Source organism: Erythranthe guttata, chromosome 13, assembly GCF_056151865.1.
Source record: "Erythranthe guttata isolate IM_541 chromosome 13, IM_541, whole genome shotgun sequence".
NCBI classification, from domain to species: Eukaryota; Viridiplantae; Streptophyta; class Magnoliopsida; order Lamiales; family Phrymaceae; genus Erythranthe; species Erythranthe guttata.
This window is the reverse complement of record NC_142545.1, coordinates 18,029,903-18,043,593: the sequence shown is the minus strand read 5'-3', so window position 1 is coordinate 18,043,593 and position 13,691 is coordinate 18,029,903. Positions and strand designations below refer to the sequence as shown.

Sequence of the window (13,691 nt, the reverse complement as noted above, 5' to 3'; positions counted from 1 at the left end):
TATATATGTTATCTAAATAAAAAATAATATATATATATATATATATATATATATATATATATATATATATATATATATATATATATATATATAAAGGAAGGCTTGCCACCCGGCTTGTGAGCTCACGAACAATTAAAAAAAACTCGAGGTCAATTCGTCAGAAAACTTGAGCTCGAGTTCGAGTTTTTTTCGAGTCGGTTCATCTAGCTCACATGTCGGCTTAGATCGTTTATTATTATTATTATTATTATTATTATTATACGAGTTTAAATCGAATTGGATATTAAACTAAAGAGTAACGATCCAGCTAATTGGATTTTTAGAACTGGGCTTGGCTCAGCTGCCATCCCAGCCCAACCCATTCAAATGTAACCCCTCCGAAATTTATTTTCCCGCTCTAGAATATAGACATTAATTTTATTTTATTTATTTTATTTTTAAATAAAAAAAAAGAGTTGTTGAACAACAATCTCTTGCATGCATCACGTGACATGCGGCAACGCCAACGGTCGTTTAATAACAGGAACAACTAACAAATCGTCGTTCCTCCTCGCCGTGACCCCCGATCTTTCTGTCATATCCAATTCTTCGTGTTTCATTCCATCCGGCAAACTCCAATCGAAATGGTACAGAAACATAGCCAGCGGCAGCTCCACATTCGCCATCCCGAACGATATTCCAGGGCACATTCTCCTTCCGGCACCAAACGGAATATACTCGAAATGATTCCCTTTATAATCCACCAAACTATCAAGAAATCTCTCCGGTCGAAAACAATCCGCGTCTTCCCAATATTTCGGGTCTCTATTAATAGCCCACGCGTTCACCATGATTTTTGTATCCACCGGTATTTCGTACCCGTCGATCTCGCATTTCCGCATGCATTTTCTTGGAAGTAGTATAGGTACCGGTGGATGAAATCTCAGAGTCTCCTTGATAATTGATTTCAAATACTTTAGTTCGTGAATTTTCGATTCGTCAACGTATCCTGATAACTTATCGTCGAAAACTCGTCTCACTTCGTCTTGTGCCTTATCCATGATTCTTGGATTTTTCAGCATTTCTGACATTGCCCAATCTATTATTGTTGCTGATGTCTCACTTCCAGCACCCAACATATCCTGATCATATAGTAATTTAAACTCATCAAATATTCAATGGCAAATTACGGTCACCCCTGAGCTATGGTCAAATTATGGAAATTCCCCTTCGTGTTTGAGTAATTACAGCCATGCCATCAACTATGTATTATATTCCGAAAATACCCCTCAAGAGGTAAATTTATGGATGTTAATTCGGTAAAATCGAACAGATATTTCGGTACGCCAATATTTCATACAGTTTAACCAACTAAATATACGATTTGGTTCGGTAAATAATCGATTTACATAAATTTTATGTCAAAATATTTAAAAGGAGAGGTTTGGCTGTAATTACCCAAATAAGAGGAGTTTTTTTCGTAATTTGACCATAACTCAGCTGGCTGTCTATATTCAAACATGACTTAGTTTAATTAAAACCGGACAAATTATAATTTTTAGACAAATAAAAAAAAAACACTAACCAGGACTACAGCTTTGATGTTTTGATCGGTCAACGGAATCTCGAGCCCGTCGTTCTGGAAACCGAGAAGAACATCAACCAGATCTTTTTCGTCAGGGTTAACGGAATATGCTCTATGCTCGTGGATGATTTCGTCGAGTATCTTATCCGAAACTCGATGCAACTTCTTAACCCTACTCTTCAATCCACTCATCATCTGAAGAAATTTGATGGAAGGGTAAGCGTTAGCAACGTTGAAACCCGCAGCCAACCGAATAGCTTCCTGGATTACGGGCAATAATCGCTCTTTAACCTCGGTTTTCTTACCAACGGCCGCCGTCGAAACCAGGGCGTACGCAGAAGAGTAGAGTTTCTCTGTCAAGTTCACAGGCGGCGAACCCTCCTTGCTTGAAGCTATTAGCCACGTGGCGAGATCCGAACACGCTTCTTCCCTTATCGTTCGGAAAGACGAAACACGCTTCACGCTCAGAAGCTCCAGCGTGCAAATTTTCCTCAGCTGTCTCCAGTAATCGCCGTACGGTGAGAAGCTGATGTTCGTGCAGTTGTAGCTGATGATCTCGGGTACTAAAATCGACGGCCTTGATGCGAAGCTGATGTCGTGGGTTTTCATCACCTGCTTCGCGGCTTCAGGGGATGAGATTATGACGGTGGACAGCTGGCCGATCTGAAGGTGCATCACCGGCCCGAATTTCAGGGAGAGTTTGTGGAGTGTGCGGTGGGGCACTGAGCCGATGAGGTTGTGCATGTTTCCTATCAGAGGCAATTTCCATGGTCCAGGTGGCAGTTTCTGATTGGCTCTCGTCTGTTTGAAGAAGAAGATGAAGAAGGAGACGATAATCGGCAGGGATGTTATAATAAACACGAGGGGATCCATAATTTGTGTTTGTTCAATATTTGCACCACCACGTTAATTTAATTCTACGCAATTGCGATATAATTGATTTTATAATATTAATTAAAACTTATATGCAAGATATTTTTATTTATTTATTTATTTATTTTTGGCCTAACTCGTACGAGTAGTGTATAGTACTAATGAAATTAGATGGCGTAGAGTCGAGGTAACTTTAACTCGTCTTGTTCTTCCTTCTAGACTCTACTCTCTAGGAATTAATAGGATAGTTTGGCAGTCAAATTAACGATCATTAACTCGTTAAGGTCTATTTACCAAAACAGGAACCCCTTAAGTATTTATAATTACCAAAACCGCCTTCTAATTAACTGTTGACCAAATTTCTTAGCAGAAAAATGTGTAATATAATGCCTATAATGCCGTTGAAGTTATATAAAAAGGTAAAAAGGTAAATAAAGTGTGTTAATCGTCACTTAAATTCGATGGAGACCGTTGCCTAAATTTGTTTCGTTGGTACAACAAACCTTTCTTTGTAATTAGATGCTGCATCGGGTGCTTGTTAATCGTAGATGAAGTTAAATAACTATCCACTAAGCAGACATACATGTATACATAATTATGTGTATATCTATAGTTCAGAGTCGCCCGATATAAATAACCAAGTGTATTAACATTTAATTTCCCCACGTTGTTGTTGTTGTTCTTAATTAATTAGAGGGTGATCAATTGTGAAACGGCGCGCTCTTTTCATGAGCTTGGTAAAGTTTAAGATCCACAAAATATTGATTATGAATACATTATTCTTTAATTAATTAATCTATGTAAATTAAATAAAACCATCAACTTCCATCTCTTATTATTAATCTTATTTCACCAATTTTCACATCGATCGATCGATCGATCATTTGACAGGCGGCAGAGGTCGTTTAATAAGTGGAACGACGAACAAATCACTCTTCCTCCTTGCAGTCACCCCAAATATTTCCGTCATATCCATTTCTTCGTGTTTCATTCCATCGGGCAAACTCCAATCGAAATGGTACAGAAACATAGCCGCCAGCGGCAGCTCCACATTCGCAAGACCGAACGATATTCCAGGGCATATTCTCCTTCCGGCACCAAACGGAATATACTCAAAATGATTCCCCTTGTAATTGGCCACCAAGCTACCAAGAAATCTCTCGGGCTGAAAACAATCCGCATTTTTCCAATATTTCGGGTCTCTGTTAATAGCCCACGCGTTCACTATGATCTTTGTATCGGCCGGGATATCGTATCCGTTGATCTCGCATTTCTGCATGCATTTTCTTGGAAGCAACAGAGGTAATGGTGCATGCAGCCTCAGAGTTTCCTTGTTAATCGCTTTTAGATATTCGAGTTCGTGAATGTAGGATTCATCGACGTATCCCAATTTGTCGTCGAAAAGTCGTCGGACTTCATCTTGCGCCTTTTCCAGGATTCTTGGATTTCTCAGCATTTCTGCCATTGCCCAATCCAATGTTGTTGCTGATGTCTCACTTCCGGCACCCAACATGTCCTGATATATAAAAACAAACTGAGAGAGAGAGAGAGAGAGAGAGAGAGAGAGAGAGAGAGAGAGAGAGAGAGAGAGAGAGAGAGAGAGAGAGAGAGAGAGAGAGAGAGAGAGAGATGTTGTTTGTGATTGCTCACACGTGTTAATTACGTGCAACGTGATGCATGCTTTTATAGTAGAACTTGTTATGCATTTCTAAAATTAGGTTATAAATTAATTGAACTGGTTGCAGTATTCTTCCTCTAGAAAGAGGATGTTTGGCAGTCTTCTCTTCAGGGTACATTAATTAATTAATTCGTTGACCTAAGAAAAGGAAAAAGAAAAAAAAGTTAGTAAATGCATTTAATCGTTAGATTCCAATTGTTAAATGGCCCATTCATACTATTTTTCTTCTTTTTATTTTCATTTTTTTAGAGAAAAGAATTCCATTCATAAATAAGCTATCTAGTATGGACACAGACACGGACACGGTGATACAGGAAAACGGATAAATAGCATTTTCGAAAAATAGAGATACAGAAACCTGGAGGAAACGCGTAAATATTAAAAATATAGTGATATATTTATAAAAATATACTATATAAACATATATAAGTCTTTTTTTTTTTTTTTTTAATATATTCAAAATAAATATTATTATATCAATTTGCAATTGGTGATTAGATCATGCAAATAATTCAGGAAACAATATTTTTCAAACTTTTCAGAATTTGTAAAATTATCCGTAAGGTGTCATCGGTTTCTGACACGAAAGGTGTCCGAAACACATAACTGCTACATAGTAAACAACTGATATATGGACTATTAGAGAGGTGAACAAAGGACTATCAAACAAGATAAACTAAGCTAAGATAACATAATTAACCGACACACACAATGAAACCAGCAATCTTTCATCTGATCTTTATTAAAACAAATTCAGCAATTTGTCACGTGCACATCACGTGACAACCAACGGCAGTGGTCTACTAATAACCGGAACAACAAGTAAACCGTTTTTCCTCCCAACTGACAAACCAAATCCTTCAGCCATATCCAATTCTTCATTCAATTTCATTCCATCACCCAATTCCCAATCAAAATGGTACAGAAACATAGCCAGCGGCAGCTCCACATTCGCCACCCCGAGCGACATTCCGGGGCATATTCTCCTCCCGGCACCAAACGGAATATACTCGAAATGATTCCCTTTGTAATCCACCAATTTATCGAGAAATCTTTCCGGTTCAAAACAATCTGCATTTTTCCAATATTTCGGGTCCCTGTTAATAGCCCACGCGTTCACGATGATTTTTGTGTCCACTGGTATTTCGTACCCGTCGATCTCGCATTTCTCTCGGCATTTTCGTGGAAGTAGTAGTGGTAACGGTGGATGGAATCGCAGAGTCTCCTTTATGATTGACTTTAAATACTCGAGTTCGTTAATTTTCGATTCGTCGACGTATCCTTTATCGTCGAAAACTCGTCTCACTTCGTCTTGTGCCTTTTTCAGGATTCTTGGATTTCTCAGCATTTCTGACATTGCCCAATCTATTGTTATGGCTGATGTCTCACTTCCAGCAGTCAAAATATCCTGAATTTTTTTCAACAAATAATTAACTCTCTCATGATTATATAAATGATCATGGTTGTCATAATAAGTTTATCTAACCTCGGGCCGATATGTCCAACTAAAAAAACTCTCTCAAAGCCAAGATAACGGAAGATATTTATCATGATATTTATGGATCGATCTGACAAGTTATTGGAGTACCAAATATCGAACAAAATTCAATTATTTAGTTAATCATGACTAATCACTCTAATCAAACATGGCTAGTGCCAACCCAATGATAGCAATATCAAATATATATATATATATATATATATATATATATATATATATATATATATATATATATATACTTCAACTCTCATCCAAGAAAAATCAAAAATTGAAATTTCGAAATTTGGAATGAACTTTTTTCCCAAATAATCAGAGAAAAAATGGGACCGAATCAGCATAAATCGAATATTCCTCTCAAATCCACCAATAATTGGTTACTATATAGAATAAATGAGACACACACACACCATTATTAGTGAAAAACGCACTCATAATATATATATTTATATATATAGGCGCTTTTGGAATTAAAAAACTCAAAACGACAGCGTTTTAGAATTAAATCGACCGAACAAAAAAGAGAAAAGAAAGAAATAATTACCACGAGTACAGCTTTAACGTTGTCAGTAGTCAACGGAATCTCAAGCCGCCCATCGTCATCCATTCTCAGAAGAACACCCAACAAATCATCTTCTTCTTCTCCTTCTTTCTTCACCGCCGTTGTACCGCCGCCGCCAACTTTACGGTCACGGATAATTTCATCAAGTATACTATCCGCTTCCCCATGCAGCTTCACCAGCCGCCGCCTCATCCCACTCACCATCTGAAGCACCTTCACCGACGGGTACACGTCAGCAATATCAAACCCCGCCGCCAATCCAGTCCCTTCTCTCAGTATTGGCAGCAACCTCTCCTTAACCTCCGTTTTCTTACCCAGCGTCGCCCTGGAAACCAGCCCGTACTCGAAACGGAAGAGCTTCTCGGTCAAGTTCACCGCCGGCCCCCCCACGTGCGAGGCCACCCCACGTGCGAGTTCAAGGCACGCTTCTTCCCTTATGGAACGAAAGGAAGAAACGCGCTTGCTGCTCAGGAGCTCCAGCGTGGATATTTTCCGGAGCTGCCTCCAGTAGTCGCCGTACTCGCTGAAGCTGATGCTGGCGCCGCCGTAGGTGAAGATCTCCGTCGCCACCGTGTGTGGCCTGGACGCGGAGTTTATGTCGTGGGTTTTCATCACCTGCTTTGCGGCGGATGGAGTGGAGACCACCACGGCGGAGAGCTCGCCGATCTGGAGGTGCATCACCGCCCCGAATTTGGCGGAGAGCTCCTGGAGCTTCCGATGCGGCGGCAGAGGGCCGATGAGGTTGTGCATGTTTCCTATCAGGGGTAACTTCCATGGCCCTGGCGGAAGGTTTCCAGGTGCTGACTTTCTTTTCATGAGCACTAGTTTGGAGAAGATGAAGATGATGAACAAGCAGAGGAGAAGAAGAAGATTCGCCGGAGATGGAAACTGGAAGCCGAGATCCATGATCACAGTATTCTATACGTATAATTATTATATATATATATATTATATTGAAGATGCATGCATTTATTTATTTGATCGATCATATATATAGTAGTTCGAAAAAAAGTGAGATCAATTAAATATCATGTATACTGTAGCGTGGTGATTAAACTATAAAATTTTATGTGCATCGGCAGCCCTTGGAGAACATGATTTTGTTGTTATTCGGATTCGGGACTCAAATTCTACTCGATAATTACATTTTTCGTCCTTATATTATAATATATTTTTTTTAGTCCTTAAATTACTTCTGCGGGGAAATTAGTACTTAAATGACCAATTTCTTTACATTGACCGCCGTTTGAAATTACTGTTGAGTTGAATGGAAAAAAAATCATAACACGTGCCAATGCAATTCAAACCCTTTTTTTTTGACCTATATAATGATTATTTAGTCCAAATATGACAATTACTCTTACACTTTCGTCCAAATAAAATAAAATTCAAATAAATCCACAAAAATAAGCCCATTCTCTGAAAGATCCAAGAAAAGCCCAGGCCCAACAACATATAGTTTAATTTAGGTCCAATTCATATTATATCCTTGCAATAATACAAAGAACAGAAGTAATCAGCCCAAACAAAGAAGGATTAATTAATTAATTAATTAATCATATAATATAATCCGAGCACTGGGATATATCAGAAGTGTGATCCATAGTCAAACCAGGTGGCAATCTATCCATCTTCACAGGATTATCCTTCCCTCCAATCAATCTAGCCGGATTACCTACTGCCGTGGTTCTCGCGGGCACCCGTTTCAGCACAACCGAACCCGCCCCGATTTTAGCCCCATCCCCAATTCCCACGCTCCCCAAAACGCACGTCCCCGCCCCAATCAGAACGCCGTCGCCGATCTTCGGGTGGCGGTCGCCGCTCGCCTTCCCGGTCCCACCCAGGGTCACGTTGTGGAGGATCGACACGTTATCGCCGATCACCGCCGTTTCTCCGATCACCACCCCCGTCGCGTGGTCAAGCAGTATCCCCCGCCCGATTCTCGCCCCCGGGTGAATATCTACCGCGAAAACTTCCGACACCCGGTTCTGTATAACTAGGGCTAAAATTTTCCGGCCGCTGCACCATAAATTGTGCGCAATCCGATGAGCCTCGCAAGCTAGGAAACCCTTGAAATTTAAAAAGCAATGGACGTAGCTTATACAGGCAGGGTCCCGCTCCTTGACCGCCCTCAGATCGTCGGCGGCGGCGGCCATGATTTCCCGATCCTCCGCCAGCACACCCAGGAAAAGGTCGTGGAGTGTCCCACTCGGGAGGCTTGAATTGCTCAATTTCATTGAGAGGTGATTTGCTAGGGCACTCGCCATTGAATCGTGTGAGGAGATTGAATTGAAGTAGTAATTCGAGAGGATTGGTTCCTGATCGGCGTCCGACATTGCCTCCTCCTTCATCCGCCGCCATAAATCGTCGGCGCCGCCGTGGAGGAGGCTGTTTGGGGCGGCGGTGGAAAGTAGATCGGGCAAATTCGTCCGGCGGTAATTCGCGTAGCCGTCAATTGGTGGAAAACTGGTTTGAGGAGGGGATTCTGTTCTGGAAGAGTGTACGCAGGTGGAGATTGTGGAAGACGATGAGTGCTTGAAAACGGGTCGGGTCAGTGGAGACGGGGCTCCGACAAGGATAGTAGGAGATGTGGAATTGGGTAGACAAATAGCAACACTTTTCATTTTAATTATTTTATTATTATTATTTATTTAAATTATTTTTTCTTTGCTCGAAAAAAAAACAAACAGAGCGCCGGAGAGGATAAAATAGAGGGTGTAAGAGGAGGAGGTATGCGGTGGCACGATTTATAGGAACCACGCGCAGCCGTAATAGCAACCATGCCCTTAACATTTTCTAATAATTTATTAATTTTCAAATACAAATTTGGATTTTTATTTGTTTTTTGATATTTTAGAAAAAAAATAAACTTATAAATGGGAAAATAAGGTAAAATAATTCAATATTGTGATTAAAATTCCGATAATATCCTTTTATTTATAATTGATCAAATTCAGAAAGTATTCCCACATTTGCAATCAATCTTTATCATAATTTTGACTATCATACTCATAATAATGACACCTAACAATAATATTGCAAAATTTGGAATAGGGTTCACTATATACACTCTTACGTGACGCATCTAATCTTCACTAATTGTAGTGTAGTTTAGGTACCTTTGAATTTCATTAGCCAACTTTTTTAGATTCTTAGGACCACTTTTTTCTTCCATTTTCTTTTTTCAAGGTCCTAAAAAAATCAAACAATTAAAATGGTAATAGGGTGGGTTTTCCAATCCTTGTCTCGCTATAGAATTTCTCATTCCTATCTCGTGAAAATCTCCTCCCAATTCGCTACGTAAAGTTTCCACAGTCATCTGCTGTAAAATTCCCAAATGATTTATTTATTTGCTATAAATGCAAACTACATATAATTTAAAAGACTTATCTCAAAAAATAAATAAACAAAGTGCAAATTTAACTTCGAATCTCATAAAAAATCCCATAAGTTAAAAATATGTATCACATTTTAATATAATAATTAATAAATAAATATAAATAATATATGTAGGATGTATCTACGAGACAAGTACATACAAATTCGTCCGCATCTCCGTACCCGATCAACTTTTTTTGTGAATTCTCATCCTCGCCCATAATTTTTTTGGTGCAGGTGAAAATTGCCATATCACAACACACAATTAAGGCGATTAATTGGCATACTATAGTAATGAGAGGCGCGTGGTGAGAACCCACGAATGGAGCAAGTGATACTATAGTGCAAGAAAGGGTTGACTAGGATTCATATTTGGATCCTTGGAGCAGGGTGATGACGAATGCGATGACGTAAGGCAAAATATAGTCCACATTTTTGGATTCTCAATAATATTATCTGCTTTTTGAGGGGTCGGGCAACCTTTTACTTCCTCTAGAGGTTGCTATGCTTTTTTTTGTTTACGAGTGAAGTTTTGTTACTTCGACCTATTTAATATAATATGAAACTGGGGAATACGATGCTACACCTGGTGATTTTCACCGGGTGACTCTTTTCTTGACATGTGTCCTTTTTTATTTATTTTATAATTATATTTCTAAAAACCCATTGAGCCATAACTGAACCCGTAGTGGGAATCTTATTAATTATGGTGCCTGGTTATATTCACCATGTGTAGCATAGAATTTCCCATATGAAACTATCGACTCCCTATTTTTTTGTTGAAATTGTCATCTATATATTTTTTCTACCATCATAAGTTGTGACTAGGGTTGAGAATCGGACGGGATTTCGAGAATTCGGGATCTTCAGGAGGGATTTTGGTATTCAGGGTAAAAATCCTGAATCCCGATTTCGTCCCAAACTTTTGAATTTCCGTGTATCAAGACTCCCTATTTCCTTATTTTCTTTCCAAAGTAAATTGGGCTTTTTTTTAGGTCAACATAGTTGGGGAGAAGCCCGAATATGTTAAATGGGCTCGTAGTATGAGATAGAAGTCGGCCCATATGACAGTTGGGCCTAGAGTCCCAGCCCGAAGAAAATAGTTTTCCTATATTTTTCAATATTTTAATCGAATACACACGTACCCCTATATTTTTTTTTTCTTTGAAAGCAATGTGCAAATAACATTCTTAAAATCTTACCTATGTATCTACGAATAATTGATAAATCAATTGAGACCCGTTTTATGACTTGGCGAATACATCAAATTAATTTTGGAGATCATTCATTAAATTTTTTAAAATTTTACTCACAATATATCACAACCGGTTTTCTACTTCAAGAAAAAGGTTTTGTTTACACCACCTTAACGGTTATTTGATTACCTAGGACTCCACGAATCCTCGTACAAGTTATTTTTAATAAATTTTACTCCCTCTTCTCTATTTTTCTTCAATTTTTAAAACTCTTTTTTTTTTTTTTTTTTTTTTTTTTTTATATATTATCCTGCAATCGAGTTAAAAATTCTTTGTTGAAACAAATCCCAGCATGTGAGATAAAATAATTAGAAATAAATTTAGCAATGAGTTTGTGTTTTCTGGTTATTTTGGTGTTCTTGTTGGGTAGTGAAGCTAAAGCCGGGTTCACACCGAGTAACGGCAGCGGTAATACAAATAATTATTACATTACCTGGAACGACTTTAAGGTTGATTATTACGATCATGGTAGATTATTGCCTGTGGGAGATTCAGTTAATCTGGATAAAGTATTAATCGTGGTTGACAAAAATGGGAGTGGAGATTCATTCACTGTTCAAGGCGCAGTTGATATGGTGCGTGAACACAACGCGCACAGAGTCAAGATTCACATTCTTCCCGGAGTTTACAGGTTTTTTTTTTCATGCATGCAGTTATATATACATATATATTTTCTGGAAGTGGGATAGTGATGAAGAAGAAGTTACTTGTAGTGTTAGTGGGCTCTTTCTCTCTCTTCTTTTTTCTCTCTCTACACTTTCGTTTTGTTTGATGAAAATTATTAATACAGAGAAAAGGTCCGTATTCCTAGAAATAAACCGTATATTTCATTCATCGGAGAACAAAATCGGGCGTCGGAGACGGTTATAACTTGGCACGACAAAGCTGGTGACAGAGATTCCGACGGCCGAGATTTAGGGACGCAGAGATCTGCCTCCGTCACCGTCGAATCTGACTTTTTTGTAGCATCGTGGATCACTTTTCAGGTATTTATTTAATTATTTAATTAATTAATTTGCCCATTAGTTACTTTATAGAGAATTAATTAAAAAAATGGGTAAATTACGAAAATACTCCTAAAGTTAGGCTACTTAACGAAAAACATCCCAACCTATCCGTAATAACCAATATCTCCATCTGATTAATTGTTGATCGAGTTTTTTAACTGAAAAATATTGAAATTCTATTCCCTGAAATTAAAAAAAAAAAATCCGAGAAAAATCACACTGTAAGGGGTTGGTGTAGGACGGAAACAAATCTTATGGGGTTTTTTGGTAATTACTACTAAATGAGGGTATTTTTCGTTATTTAGTCTAAGTTCAAGGGGGTTTTCGTAATTTACCTAAAAAAAATCAAATTTCGTGACGCAAAATCGTGTTATGATGAGCGCGCAGAATACGATAGTTGCGCGACCGGGGATTATAGGGGCGCAGGCGGTGGCGTTGAGGATCGCCGGCGAGAAGGCGGTGTTCTACGAAGCGCGGTTTCTGGGGTCGCAGGACACGCTTCTGGACGAAGGTGGAACCCACTATTTCTACCGGTGTTTCATCCAGGGGTCGACTGACTTCGTCTTCGGGAACGCGAAATCGCTGTACCAGGAGTGCGATATCTCCGTCGTCGGCCGCGGGTTCGCCGTAGCGGCTCACCACCGCAACACCGCCGCCGAGGAAACCGGGTTCTCCTTCGTCAACTGTACGGTCAGAGGTACTGGAGTTGTCTACCTGGGCAGAGCGTGGGGAGAGTACTCGAGAATCGTGTACTCGCAGAGCGATTTCAACATTCGCGTGAAACCACGCGGTTGGGACGATTGGAGAAAACCTTCTAGACGCAAGTATGATAATTGAATTTTTTTTTTTTTTTTTTTTTTATTTGGAAAAGATTTGTGTATATATATATAAATGTTGTACGTATTTATTTTCAGGACGGTGATGTTTGGAGAATACAAATGCAGAGGGAGAGGGGCGAATCGGAGAAGAAGGGCGCGTTGGTCCAAATCACTGAGTTACTCGGAAGCAAGACCTTTTCTTGATAAAAACTTCATTAATGGCGATCAGTGGCTAAGATTATGAACCCGGGTCATATTAAACGGGTTGCCCGGTTGCTGAGAATCGGATATGTTGTGGGCTCTGTAAGTATCTGTTTATAATATTATTGGGTCGAGACCCGCACCGAAAGTGAAATGGGATCCAGTTTTTGACCCGAATCTTAAGTCATTTGTTTAATAAGAAATTTAATTATTATGTAATATATATTAGATAATTAAAATAGAGTAATTTGATCAATAAATTTAATTTCATTCTTCGTGCTCTTTTCGTGACAAAAAATATTTGTCCTTTTAAATTGCCACACACCTATTTAGAAAACCAATTTAGATTTTATTGTTAGTTTTCTCATAATTAATTTCAACTCAACAATCATCAAATAAAGTACGTGTAAGTATTTAATTAAGTATGATTAATTTTCCCAACTAAATGATGATAGTGGAGAAATGTATAATTGTTATCGATGTTGAATTCAACGCACTCTAGTTCAATTTTCTTGTTGCACTATGTGCTAATATACTTGCCCCATCTAATTTATACATCTCAATTATTCCACTTTTATTTTTCTTCACATAATTAATAGCTATAACAATTGAAAATTCACACACACACATATATACATACAATTAAATCTCCATATAATTTTACAAAATACTAAATTATCAAACTAATTAAACGAGGATATTAATGTAACGAATATTAATTTATCAAAAAAAAAAAAAACCTTAGTCGGAATTTTATAATTAGGGGATTGTAATTATGCAGGTAAGTAGAAGTATAATATGACAGCAATTGTATCTCTCTCCAATGTCAAGGATTCTCTCTCTGCCTGTAACTAAG

General features: G+C 38.5%; 5 protein-coding genes across 6 annotated transcripts; 1 reads left to right on the top strand and 4 right to left on the bottom strand.

The window, feature by feature from the left end:
* Positions 1-443: 443 nt before the first annotated feature.
* Positions 444-2,985, bottom strand: LOC148766086 (salviol synthase-like). Of its 2 annotated transcripts, XM_088811396.1 has the most exons (3): positions 2,941-2,985; positions 1,565-2,365; positions 444-1,121 (listed from the first exon to the last, which is right to left on the bottom strand). In XM_088811396.1, the coding sequence occupies exons 2-3, from the start codon at positions 2,306-2,308 to the stop codon at positions 483-485; spliced, it is 1,383 nt and encodes a 460-aa protein (XP_088667522.1). In that variant the 5' UTR covers positions 2,309-2,365; positions 2,941-2,985; the 3' UTR covers positions 444-482. The 2 variants fall into 2 exon arrangements, with proteins under 2 accessions (XP_088667522.1, XP_088667521.1); XM_088811395.1 differs by lacking the exon at positions 2,941-2,985 and having other exon boundaries at positions 1,565-2,923.
* A 157-nt stretch (positions 2,986-3,142) lies between these two features.
* Positions 3,143-4,069, bottom strand: LOC148766085 (salviol synthase-like). Its single transcript, XM_088811397.1, has one exon. The coding sequence runs from the start codon at positions 3,948-3,950 to the stop codon at positions 3,318-3,320; it is 633 nt and encodes a 210-aa protein (XP_088667523.1). The 5' UTR covers positions 3,951-4,069; the 3' UTR covers positions 3,143-3,317.
* Positions 4,070-4,827: 758 nt separating this feature from the next.
* LOC105968521 (salviol synthase) lies at positions 4,828-7,405 on the bottom strand. Its single transcript, XM_012993154.2, has 2 exons — positions 6,158-7,405; positions 4,828-5,523 (listed from the first exon to the last, which is right to left on the bottom strand). The coding sequence occupies exons 1-2, from the start codon at positions 7,079-7,081 to the stop codon at positions 4,891-4,893; spliced, it is 1,557 nt and encodes a 518-aa protein (XP_012848608.2). The 5' UTR covers positions 7,082-7,405; the 3' UTR covers positions 4,828-4,890.
* A 118-nt stretch (positions 7,406-7,523) lies between these two features.
* On the bottom strand, positions 7,524-8,993 carry LOC105969096 (serine acetyltransferase 1, chloroplastic). Its single transcript, XM_012993832.2, has one exon. It carries the CDS (start codon positions 8,797-8,799, stop codon positions 7,732-7,734), a length of 1,068 nt encoding a protein of 355 aa, XP_012849286.2. The 5' UTR covers positions 8,800-8,993; the 3' UTR covers positions 7,524-7,731.
* Positions 8,994-11,071: 2,078 nt separating this feature from the next.
* LOC105968280 (pectinesterase QRT1) lies at positions 11,072-13,110 on the top strand. Its single transcript, XM_012992908.2, has 4 exons — positions 11,072-11,440; positions 11,600-11,795; positions 12,204-12,640; positions 12,731-13,110. Exons 1-4 carry the CDS (start codon positions 11,136-11,138, stop codon positions 12,876-12,878), a joined length of 1,086 nt encoding a protein of 361 aa, XP_012848362.2. The 5' UTR covers positions 11,072-11,135; the 3' UTR covers positions 12,879-13,110.
* The last annotated feature ends 581 nt before the right edge of the window (positions 13,111-13,691 follow it).